We start from the raw sequence: 12620 nt of genomic DNA on the forward strand, positions 1-12620 counted from the left end.
AAAAAAGTACGTAAATGACAGATATCAAGTGAATTGCTTTTGGTAGATATCATAAAGAAATAAATCCTAAATGAAACTTGAGGTAATAAACAAAACAAAACAAAAAGCCAAACTTGGTGCCACTGAGTGGATTTGACTCATAGCGACCCCTCCTTGGGTTTTCAAGGCAGTATCTCTACGGAAGTAGATTGCCTAACCTTTCTTCCGAGGAGTTGCTGGTAGGTTTGAATGACCAGCCTTCTGGTTAGCAGTCAAATGCCTTAGGCACTATGCCACGAGGTTATTATTGGAAGCTTGAGTTGACTGTTTACACCAAACAGGCTAAGCAATTCCCATAGGACCTGGCACTAGGCTTCCTCTGGTGAGGGTTTGGGGACTAGAGATTATGTAGAGCTTTCACTAGCAAGACTAGAAATGAAAGTCTACGGGGTTTCTGTATTTCTTCCTTTCCTCCTATTTCTATCAGTAAATGAAATATTCTGGGAGTACATTAGAATGGGCAATACCCAGGGTTTTTTGTCTGATAGGCCTGGGTTTAAATTCTCACTCTGCCACTTACTATCTTGGGAAATTACTTATCCCCTCTGGTCCCATGTTTCTTCATATCAGAGGAGCACTGTGACGACTCACTGAGATAATGAATACAGTGCCTAGCACTTTCAAATGCAATGGAAGCTATAATGATGGTAATTATTATTATACCTTTCATACTGACCCTTTTCTTGAACTAGACCAAAATGAACTGTAAACAAACACAAGTCTGTAAAGATGTAATAATTGCCTGAATGTTCCAGGACAGAATCCATCTCAATATTTTGAATGTGCAATGAATGACATGTAAAGTAATCCCATTGCATGATTTGGTGGTAAAGAAAAATCATATCAGAAGAGTCTGAGCATGTTTGAGCATTCGGTACAGCTGCGATCATGGAACTAAACTGCACTAAATTTATATATACACTGCACATTCAGCATTTGTTCTCTAAAAGATGCCTATCTCTTCTGATAATGATAATTTTTATATATTAAGCAACATTCTCCTAATTTTCGTATAGTAAGAGTCTAGCCTCACTTACCGGGCGTCCAAACTCCAGTTCTGAAAAGAATTTATACCAGGGTTCATTTTCTAAATCTATGTCATCTGGATTTATGCGATCAGTCTGGAGCAGATGTGAAGGAAAAGGGAAGGAAAAGGCACACTGAGCTAAGTGAGGGAAATGCCGTGTGATATGAAAAACACGCCATCCACACGCAAACATGCATCAACTCTCGTCCAACCAATCTCAGCAGGAGGAAACAAAGGAAGTACAGTAAAATGAGTAAAATTAAGACATGAAGATGAGCTTCCGTGACATAGCTTAAGCCCCTAGCTATTTCCTCTGTCAACCATTTTGGATTTCTTCCTCAGCTGGATGCATAGACTCTGGAAAACTCTCTGTGACAGAGAGAATGGGCATTTATAACACACCAGAGTATTAAAATAATCTTCACTCAGTCACCGCGTAGCTCTTCTGGGTGAGTCACTCCATCATCCCTGACCTCATTGGTGAATAGCAATCCCAACACCTTAAGTCTAAACCGATTCACATACGCAGACAATATGCTCAGGTGCAAGAGTGTGGAGAGCTTAGGGGTGGGGGAAGGGTCAGGTGGGAAGAGATATTAGGTGGAGGGAGGCAAGTAGGGTGCTGTGAGACAGTTAGGGGGCTACTGACACGAAGAACCTGAGAGCTATGTGAGAAAGAAAAAAGGCAACATGGTGGGGGGTGGGGGATGCGTGAGTAGCCAGCCTCTCACTGTCTTCTTAGCCTCTGTAGAGCTACACCTGAACCTCCTGGCAAGTATAGGAAAAGTCAAAGAAGGAATGAGCTCACCCGGATGGGAGAGAGAGCTGGGGTGCACAAGCTTGGTGTGGGGATGACACTCCTGGGCGGAGGGGAGGGGCTACGAGTTACTTCTTGGTGTGTTGAAATGGAAATAGGCTTCCTGCCGGGCTCCCTTGGAACAGGTGTCGGAGTTGTTGGGAGAGGGGGCTGTAATAAAGAGGGGTGAAGGAAAAACTGATTTATTAGAGTTTCTCTGTGGAAATGAGGGGACAGCAGCTAGCAGTTATTTGGGTCCTACCATAGGCAATGTGGAGGTAACCTTTCAAAGGTAACCCAGAAGAATCTGTACCCCTGCAATGGTCTAAAGATTTCCAGTTTTGAAAAGTGAAGAAAAATCAGTTTTATGAGATAACCTCAAGTGTTACCTTCCACCTGACTACTTCAAGCTGGAGAAGTAGGATGGGATTAGGTGACTATGGATGGCTGAGGGTGAGAAAGGGAAGTGAGGGATAATATCCCCTCTAGGTGTGGTGACATTCTAATTCAAACAAAAAGCCAGTTTTTTATCATTGACTTGCTCCCCTCCAGGGCTTTATGAATGTTGCATAAATGGAAAAATACAGTTTGAGAAAATACATACACAATTACTTCAGTAATAGAAAAATCAAACACACACCCCAATAACTTTACCAAGCAATATCCTTAATGCTTTCAAAACAATAAAATTTAGCCTGACTAGATTGATTCAGGCTGTTGATTTTATATTAAAAGTGGATGCTTAAATTATTGCATGTGGGCTATTACTTCTCTGGTCATTATCACAAGACACTAATTAAACACGGTGTGGTATTTTAACTCTGGGAAAAACCAAACCCTTATTCCCTCTAGGAGCTTTGGTGGTGTAGTACCTAAAGCATTTGGCTGCTAACCAGAAGGCTGATGGTTCAAACTCACCAGCCACTCCTCGGAAGGAAGTTTGGGCAATCTACTTCCGTAGTGATATTGCCTTGGAAACCCAGGAGGGGTCACTATGAATTGGGTCCAACTCCATGGCAGTGAGTTTGGTTTGGTTTAATATTCCCTATAAGTTATTTACCTTGGCCAAGAGAAGAGTGACAACTCACCTAACATATTCCAATAAGCACTCCTAGCTTCAAAGTAATTCCCTGCTATTCCTTTACAATTCTTAAAGGAACTCAAGGACTTCCACTGAGTAACTACATCTCAGTTTTGGAAGAAATGCTCTATAACCTTTATAATGTTTTGAGCTTTGAGATGTTCCATATTCAAATACAAACTACTATTTTGACATGAGATTGTCCTAGTGTTTTAATGACTTGTTGCATTTGCAGTAGTTTTGTTAATGTCACTTAGTCGATATTTAATAATGACTTATATCCAAAGTGCTTTTAGTGATGTGGTTTTTTTTCAATAGTTTATAATACAAAAATGTGATAACTATAGACAATGACAGAAAAGTTTGAAACATCATCATTAAATAGTGAAAGGGTCTAAGATATCTGAAGTATGAAGTGATTATAATTATAAAGACTACAATGAATCTAGAAAATGTTTATGATAGGATACTAAGTGATGAAAGCAGAACATGTACTTGTACAATTGTTCCACTGGTATTGGAAAGCCTGTATCTGGATGAGCACAATAAGGAAAGATACATACACATAAAAGACCACCTGGTGTTCTGGTATTGAGATTGTTCTTTTCATTCTTTGAAAAATTTTGCTTTACTTTTAATGTTATTTGTAAATATAAATCAAGGAGAATATACTACTATTATTACTGGCAAATGTTGCATGAATCTTGAGATAGTTCTCAATATAGATGTCAATATGACTTTGTTCACATCTCAGAAATATAGTGAAATTGATAGAAAATATTCTTTGTAAGTCATTTTCAGTTTTCTGCTTAATTTACAATTCTGATTCAGTTTCTATTTGATTCAATAGTTGCAAAAACACTAATTGAGATTTTGATAATAAAATTTTGAGTGTCTTTCCCCCAATTATAATTTAGATCCTAAGAGCTGGAACATTTAACTGTTTCCAGGAATGGTTCTGTTGGAGCTGGTTTTTAGGGTAATAAACAAATTAGAGAGAAGTATTATTTATTTGTTTTGCTAATAGAGGCATAGTAATTCTTCAAGAGGAAAACTAACTTCTGGATTTTTCAATTTTCATATTTTCCAATGCTACATTAAAATTTTTTTTTTGAATGCTACATACTTAATATTAATAATTCTTCACTTTATGACCTCTACTTTTAAGTATTATATTTGTTTCACTAAAGGTAGATAGAAACTTCTTTTTTAAATAAGTTTCCCTCTAGGGGAACATATTCCAGGAGGGCCAATAGTCCTTCAGTTCCTTTAAGAATTGTAAAGGAATGACAGGAAATTACTTTGAAGCTAGGAGTGCTTATTGGCCCTCCTGGAATATGTTTGTTTTTTAAAAAACAAACCATGTTGTTGTCGACCTACAGGACAGAGTAGAACTGCCCCATAGGGTTTGCATGGCTGTATATGGAAGCAGACTGCCACTTCTTTCTTCTGTGGAGTGGCTCTCGTGTTCAAACCACCCACCTTTCAGTTAGCAGTTGAGCACTTAACCACTGTGCCATGATGTGTCCTGAAATTTCTCTTGGAGGAACAAATTTGCTTAAAAAATATTTTGAACAGCAGAGGGCAGCAAATTTACTAAACAAATAAGTTTACCAGCTGTTAAAGTTTCTCTTTGACTTCCCCCTAAAGGAAATACATAATAAATGGATATGTCTAATGTATTTCTATGATACGATATGGACGAAGAAGCAGAATATGTGTCATTCTGTCTCATACCTTAGAATGGCAATTTTTCATTCATTACATCTTTGCAGATTAAAAATTCAATTTATTGTCCTGATGGTCAACTATGTATATACTATGTAGAATCCATGCCAAAAGAAATTGTAACTGGGAGAACTAGAATTTTCACTTTGCCGTTGGCCTATTGGATATTCAATATTCAATACCACTATTCAATAGGTTGACCTATTGAATCCCTTTAGGCATGCCACAATTAAATGTATTATGTAGCCATTGATCTACATAAAGTAGATCTAGAGTACCTAGAGGCCTCACAATAGTCAGAGACACACATACAAATGGTTAGCCTACAGACATATAGGCATGCTCATCATCACACTAATTCAACACTTTCCATGAGTAATTTGCAAGTTCCTTTGAGTTTGGCACTAATATTTATACCCAGAAACTCACTGAAGAAGCATGATTATGCTTTGCTCTAATTGCTGATAAAAGACAAAAGAGGAGAAATACTGGGGTGCATCTTTCTAATCTTTTTTTTTGCTTCTTCTCAATTGAAAACCAGCAACCCTTTGTTGAAAACATGCTTTGTGTCATCAAGCAGGAGGAGGTGCTTGTGGAAAGCTAAAATGTGCATGACCTTTATTTAAAAGATAAATCATTTATTATTTAAAAGATATTATTTAAAAGGTAAATCATCATGATCCTTATTTAAAAGTTACTAGAAGGTGAACCATTAAAAAATCTTAAAGTATGTTTTCTACAGCTTAAAAACACTTAGTTGCTATTGTGGCTATAGAAATTTGACTGTTCTCAATACTCACTGCAGGCATATAATTTCTGTGTGTTGTTCCAAGTGACAAAATAAGTGCCAATGTAATATGGTTCTTTAAATTTTATGCTCATTAGATTCTAAGCTTTAATGATATTGGTTCCTATTCTTTATATTTATTGTGATTCCACAATAAATGCTATACACCTTGGTATCTGGGACAATGCTTTATGGCTCAAACCATCAAATGAAACTCCTAAAATTTTTACAGCTTAAGCTTTGAGCGATAATCAATCTTCCCTGGAAACAAAGTTCACATTCCCTGAAGTTTTAAATTGCATTAATCTCTGCCCAGTGTTTTCATCACTTATTATTTCCTTCTGTTTTTATTATCCTGTGCTGGTTTAGTTATTATAAGGAAGGTAACATCTTCATATTTTCTATTTTGTCAGTTATGGAGAGGTCTTAAACATGTGCTTTTGTTTGTTTGCTTGTTTGTTTAATATGGCTCACTTGCAAACACATCTAATCTAGATGAGATGTAAAGTTTTTACTAATATTGTATGATTATCTCATGAAATAAATACATTACATTATGGAAATATGGCCCTGACTTGCAGTTCAATTCAGTGAAGGATACATTCCTGGAGACTGCAAAGTATGTTTCTAGATCAAACACTACGCAATGTTCAACGTTTCTAAATGTGTAGTCAAATGAGTATCTATGAGCTTCAAATTGCATTCACTTTTATTTTCCTGTTAAAGAACATAAACATATATTCCACTGATTCCTAAGGAGATGGGCATCTTTTTTTTTACCAGAGTCTGGGGGACTTTTATTCAGATAGTACAGCCCCCTCTGGTCCTAAGTAACCCCAGGGAATCATGGAATTAGTGAATTACAACTACTAACAGCAATGTGTCAAATCTCTTGTGTGTGCTTTGACTGAGATCTACTGCTTCTTTTGTCACTAGAAATGTACTGACTTCAAAAAGAAGCCGGCAGAATAGGGTCTCAGTCTCCCATCAGCTTTAACCACTAACTCTGAGGGTGAAACCTATACTTATTCATTCATTTATCAATTCAATGACTATTTACTTAACACCTACCATGTGCCAGGCATTGTGCTAGGTGCTGAGGATACAACTGGTGCACCAAACATAGTCCCTGCCTTCAAGGAGCTTAAAGTCTAGTGAGGGATACAGACAAGTAAAAATGCCATTACAATTCAGTGTGATTAGGGCCGTGGTGAAGAACTGCAGGTGCCAGGGGCACACAGCAAGGGCACTTTAAACCTAGTGTTGAGGAGCTGGGGAAGAAGTCCTGGGGGAAGTGTTTCTAGCCTGAGACCTGAAGAATAAGATGGAATTTTCTATATGAAGGGAGAGGTGCTGGGTAGAGTTTTCCTGGCAGAAAGAACAGTCTGTGCAAAGGTCCAGCAAAAAGGAGTTGAAAGCTCTCTGTATAGCTAGAACAGAGGGAGGCAGAGAAGATGGGAAGAGAGATGAGGCTGGAGAAGTCAATTTGGCTAAATTACAATGGTGTTTTGTAAATTATGTTAAGTCCCCCATCCCCCAAGGACAGTGGGAAGCCAGTAGAAAGTTTTAAGCAAGAGGTTTATAAAGATTTTATAAAGATTGTCGTAGCTGTGGTGTGGAGACTAGATTGAAGAATTAGTGAAATGAACCAGGACGCTGTCATTGGCTGTCATAGGCAAGAGGCAACTGGGCCAGATAAGAATGGCAACAGCATTTCTCCCAGGCGAAAGGACTTTGAGATCCTAGGAGAGAAGGAGAATCTAGGAATTCAAAAGAGCAACACAGAATTACTGAGCTATGTGTATAATTTACATGAAATAAAATGTGAAAAGAGGAAAGGAATGCTCATAAACTATCCTGGAGTAAAGAGGCATGGGAGTGTATTTGTAAATCCTATAAATCTATAATGGTGTCCATTTGCTATCATACCATGCCTATTTAGCAAACCTGGTCTTTTTCTTCTATGCCTTATGTGTTCAAGGCCCTCAGAATCTTATGTAAACTTTATAAATACAGAGCAGTCTCTGCAATCATTGTGTACTTAGACCTCTTCTTCTTATTATTATTATTATTAATAGAGACAATCATAATCAATTCATGATTGATTATAAAAAGAAATAATAGACTAGTCCTATTATTATAATGTGTGTCTAACCCAAGCCATGGTATCGCCTCATATGCATATGAAAGCTGGACAATGAATGAGGAAGACCAAATATGTTGATGCTTTTGAGTTGTAGTGTTGCCAAAGAATACAGAAAGGACTATGGGCTGCCAGAAGAATGAACAAATCTTCTTGGAAGAAGTACAGCCAGAATGCTCCTTGGAAGCAAGAATGGCCAGACTTTGTCTCACCTACCCAATTTCATGTTCTCAGAAGGGACCATTCCCTGGAGAAGGATATCATGCTTGGTAAAGTGGAGGGTCAATGGAAAAGGGGAAGGCCCTCAATGAGATGGATTGACACGGTGGCTGCAGCGATGGGCTCAGATATAGCAGGGATTGTGAGGTTGGTGCAGGACCAGGCAGTGTCTTGTTCTGTTGTACAAAGGGTTGCTATGAGTTGGAGCCAACTCGAGGGCACCTAACAACAATATTATTATAATAATAAAAAGGAGTCCTGGTGGTGCAATGGTTAAGTGCTCAGCTGCTAACCAAGAGGTTGGTAGTTTGAACCCACACAGCAGCTTCATGAGAGATCTGCTTCTGTAAAAATTACAGCTTAGAAAACCCTATGGGGCAGTTCTGCTCTGTCTCACAGGGTTGCCATGTATTGAAAATTGACTGACTGGCATCAAACAACATACTAAAAAGAGCCCAGCCAAAATGATGCATATGCCTAGCTCATAAGACTGGACCTCAGCAAAATTATTTAGGATGGAAAAAGTTTTGGACCTTCTGATTTCTCCAGGGGATATAAATTCTCATTTCTTTGCAAATTTCCCAGTTCCTTCCACTTCTCTTTCTTTGGCTTCTTGGTCTGTGGCTGCAGAGACCCATGCAGACTGAAATCCCTGACAACACTCCTACTCTAAATCTTTGTCTTCTTCTTAGAACCAGTTAGATATATTGGTCCTGTGTTCTAACTACTCCAGGTCCAGGCTTCTAGTAAAGTAGGGCAAGTAATCTATATACTAATTTGTTATGAATTAGTAAGGAAATAAAGAAGTAATCAAATAAAAAAGTAAAATAATTAAATTCTGCTAACTAATAAGATAAACTAATTAAAGTAATGTACTAGCTAAATGTGTTTCCTACTTGGGTAACCCTGGTGTGGCAGTACGGTGGTGATCAAGCATACCAGGCTTGAGTTTGCCTGGGTTCAGCTCTTAGATCCAGCGCCCACCAGCTTTGTGATCCTGGAGTAAAATTATTCATTGTGTGCTTCAGTCTCTTCATCTGTAAAATGGGAATGCCATATATCTTCTCGATAGGGTTGTTGGGAACATTACATAAGATAAAGCATATGCTACTAACTAAGGGGCCTGGCACATAATAAGTGCTCAATAAAAATGAAAAATTATTGTTATTGTTATTATTGCAATTTTTAAATTAAGAGTCTTCAAAGCTTTAACCCAAATGTGGGAATTTCAATAATCACAGCACAGCCAACAGATGAGCTCTTAGGGCAAAGGAAGGATTCTTTAGGTGCACCTTCATGTTGACCATATGAGAGGTTGTCCACGTTGCACACACAAAGGTCCACCCTGCATTTACATTAAATGATAGATTCTAAGTTCCTTGAGGTAAGGGCTGTGTTTTGTTCACCACTGTGTCACAAGTACCTAATACAATGTCTGGCATATAGTTATTTTGTCGAATGAATAAAGAATAGAAACAGTAGATATATTCTGATGGGAACATTTCCAAAATCAATCTTGTTTCCTGATACCACAGCTGCAAAAGCATTCCAATTATTAGGTTCATCACCCTAAGTATTTCATAACTTATTAGAATAATCATCAAAGTCCTGTTAACTACATTAAAATCAGATTTATAAAGTTGCACAATTATTTGGCTATTTTCCATTTTATGGTGAAATCATGGTTCATTTAATTCTCACTCTGAGGTTTCAACTATCTCTGTATCATGATATTAAATCATATGATTTATATGTTTGCAGTTGAGCCTATAAGTCAGTGGTTTTCCTGTTTTTTTCCTTTCAGTTTTTCTGTTGAAGTCCTGTTACTCTACAACCTACAAATTATTTAAAGAAAGACAAAGAAGGCTTAGATAAATCTCATGTATTAATTATGTGATTATATGGTTTTTGAACATGCTTCTGAAGAACACAACCACAAATTTGGGCTTCCAAAACTAAATCAAGGACCCTCATTTTGGGTGTGGTGAGGCGAGGGTATTCAAATCGTATTTTAGGGTGGGACTTGTATGATATGAAATAGTGTGATTTCGTGGATACTCTTGACTGAGCAAGCAAAGAATATTCTTTTTTACTATTCACTGACATCTAAAATTCTTTTAAGGCCAACATGGGTGTAGAATGCAAATGACATCAATTGCTTTTCTAGAAGCAAGGTTTGATAGAGGTGCAGAGGAATTGTAGAGTTTCAAAGAGATCATGAGGAAACTGAGTCAGGAGAATGAAAGGACACAGAAAGGAGCACTTGAGGGGAATGAAAATCATAGAGGGCCAAGGAAGAACCTATTTGTTAAATGGCACTTTGAAAATGTAAGTGATTCTCCCCCTCTCCCAAGTATACGTATCTTTTTGTTTGCATATAATTAAGCTAATAATTGAAATAAAAATACTGCAAAGTTAAATATAATCTTGATCCATTAGATTGACAATCAATCAGGATGCTTGAAGCTTGGTAACCTGAGAGGGATTTAATAAGAATCAATTAAAACAACTTGTTATAAAAAGGCAATTGGAAAATTTTCTCTTAAGTCTAAAAAGGCAATTGGAAATTTTTGTCTTAAGTCAAAGAAATAGTAAGAAACCAAATATGGAAACCAGGGAATAGAACTGTCTAGATCACATATATTGGAGAAATGTAGAATAGCTACTAAGTGTTATTTTTTTTTTTTTCTCTTTAAATTAAACTCATGGTCATGTTTAAGCAAGGCCATAGTTACATGCAAGTTAGGGTCAATGTTAGTGCATCTTTCAATTCTAAGATGAGATGCTCAACTCATGATACATAATGTTGTTGTTGTTGTTGTTATGTGCCGTCGAGTCGGCCCCGACTCATAGCGACCCCTCCTTGGGTTTCCGAGGCAGTATCACTACGGAAGTAGGATTGCCCAACCTTCCTTCCGAGGAGTGGCTGGTGGGTTTGAACCGCCAGCCTTCTGGTTAGCAGTCAAGTGCTTTTAGCCACTATGCTACCAGAGCTCCATGATACATAATAGATGATTTTAAATATTGCCAAATAAATAAATTACCATTGTGACAAAAATTGCTAAACAATATGAAATTCAGGTTTGTTTGAGAACCCATGAAGACTAGAGAACTGGCATACTGTTTTGTGAAAAGTGCTTACTGGTCTTTCGTGTTGAAGAATGGATGACTTCCCTGGTTCATATTCAAAGATACTCCTTGGCTCAGAACGAAATTTTCTTGTGTCCACTTTTCTGTCTGGAGGATCCCAATCATGCCTAGAAACACACAACAAAGTACACATTGAAATAATTTCTTATATTTAAAGCAGTTGTATGAAAGCACTCACTTCTCAAAGCCAGTTTAAGTTTAATTTAAATAGTGTCTCAGGATAACATATTAATCTGTAAATTAAAAAAAAAACCCATTGTCGTCGAGTTGATTCCAACTCATAGCTACCCCTTTGGGTTTCTGAGGTGTAAATCTTTATGGAAGTAGATTGCCCAGTCTTGCTTCTGTGGAGTGGCTGGTGAGTTTGAACCACCAACCTTCTGGTTAGCAGTCAGATGCCTTAGGCACTGTGTTACCAGAGCTCCTGTAAATAGTATGCTTTGCTTTATATAAATGATTTCAAGAAAGCCAGTTCATACTACATTTACCTCTATTATTTTCAAACAGTGGCTTTCCTACTGCTGACTCAAAAACTTCCATCAGGGATTTGTAGACATGCAGCTGCTAGTAAACCCTTGGGTTGCTAATGGCAGCTGTGTATGTTTGTGTTTAGAATAAATGACAGTATGCTTCGTTAAGCTATGTGAGCTTATCCCACCACTCTGTAGCCTGGCATTTGTGATCCAAAGTGAAAAGGAGTAATTCATACGCCATGTTTGATTGTGTTTATTTTGCAAGCAGCATCATATTTTCTCTGTGAAAAGTACAAAAGTATCACTTGGTTTGCTGCATACAGGAGCAAGCTATGAGGATCTTTCTTGATGTTACCTTGAAAAAGTAGAGTCAAACATTTATATCATTGCATATGCAGCCTTGGAATAAACTATTTTCCTTGAACTAGTATATTCCAACAGGCTGTCAAAAAAAGACAGTAAAACTTTTCTAGGTACCTAGGTTGATGAAGAAGTCTTCCATTGTGTTCATCTTTTTGTGGAAGAGGGATTTTCTGGCTATAGATGCCGGGGCAGGGGAGGGGGGTCTGACTGCATGCGAAGGAATGAAATAGAATTCTGACTCTGTGGCAGATTAGAAATGAAGTGCTCTAAGAGACAGATCATAAAAATTATGGATAACATAATTCCAGAACACTTAATTGTGCTCTGTTAATGAGGAACTGTACATAGAAAAAGAGGCAGTTGTTCAAACAGAACAAGGGGATACTTCATGGTTTAAAATAAGGAAAAGTGTGTGTCAGGGTTTTATCCTTTCACCATACTTATTCAATCTGTATGCTGAGCAAATAATCTGAGAAACTGGACTATATGAAGAAGAACGTGGCATCAGGATTGGAGGAAGATTAATTATTAACACCCTGAGATATGCAGATGACACAACCTTGCTTGTTGAGAGTGAAGCATATTTGAAGCACTTCCTGATGAAAATCAAAGAGGACAGCTAGCTATACAACATAATGAAACAATAATTCTCACAATTAGACCCATAAGAAACATCATGGTAAATGAGAAAAGATTGAAGTGGTCTAGGATTGCATTTTACTTGGATCCACAATAAAACACCCATGGAAGCAGCAGTCAAGAAATCAAAGGACCTATTGCTTTGGGCAAATCTGCTCCATAAGACCTCTTTAAA

General features: G+C 37.6%; 1 protein-coding gene across 1 annotated transcript in view; it reads right to left on the reverse strand.

Moving 5' to 3' along the window:
• The window catches only part of SORBS2 (sorbin and SH3 domain containing 2), a 118231-nt gene that overhangs the window by 52518 nt on the left and 53093 nt on the right, over positions 1-12620 (reverse strand). Inside the window, exons 10-12 of the mRNA XM_042781993.1 lie at positions 10963-11077; positions 1875-2033; positions 1077-1160 (exon numbers count right to left, since the gene is read on the reverse strand). Of these exons, the coding sequence (XP_042637927.1) occupies positions 1077-1160; positions 1875-2033; positions 10963-11077 (358 nt within the window). The remainder of the gene's footprint in view (positions 1-1076; positions 1161-1874; positions 2034-10962; positions 11078-12620) is intronic.

Source organism: Orycteropus afer, unplaced genomic scaffold, assembly GCF_000298275.1.
Source record: "Orycteropus afer afer isolate SDZICR_OR568_19922 unplaced genomic scaffold, OryAfe1.0 scaffold00215, whole genome shotgun sequence".
In the NCBI taxonomy this organism is placed as follows: Eukaryota; Metazoa; Chordata; class Mammalia; order Tubulidentata; family Orycteropodidae; genus Orycteropus; species Orycteropus afer.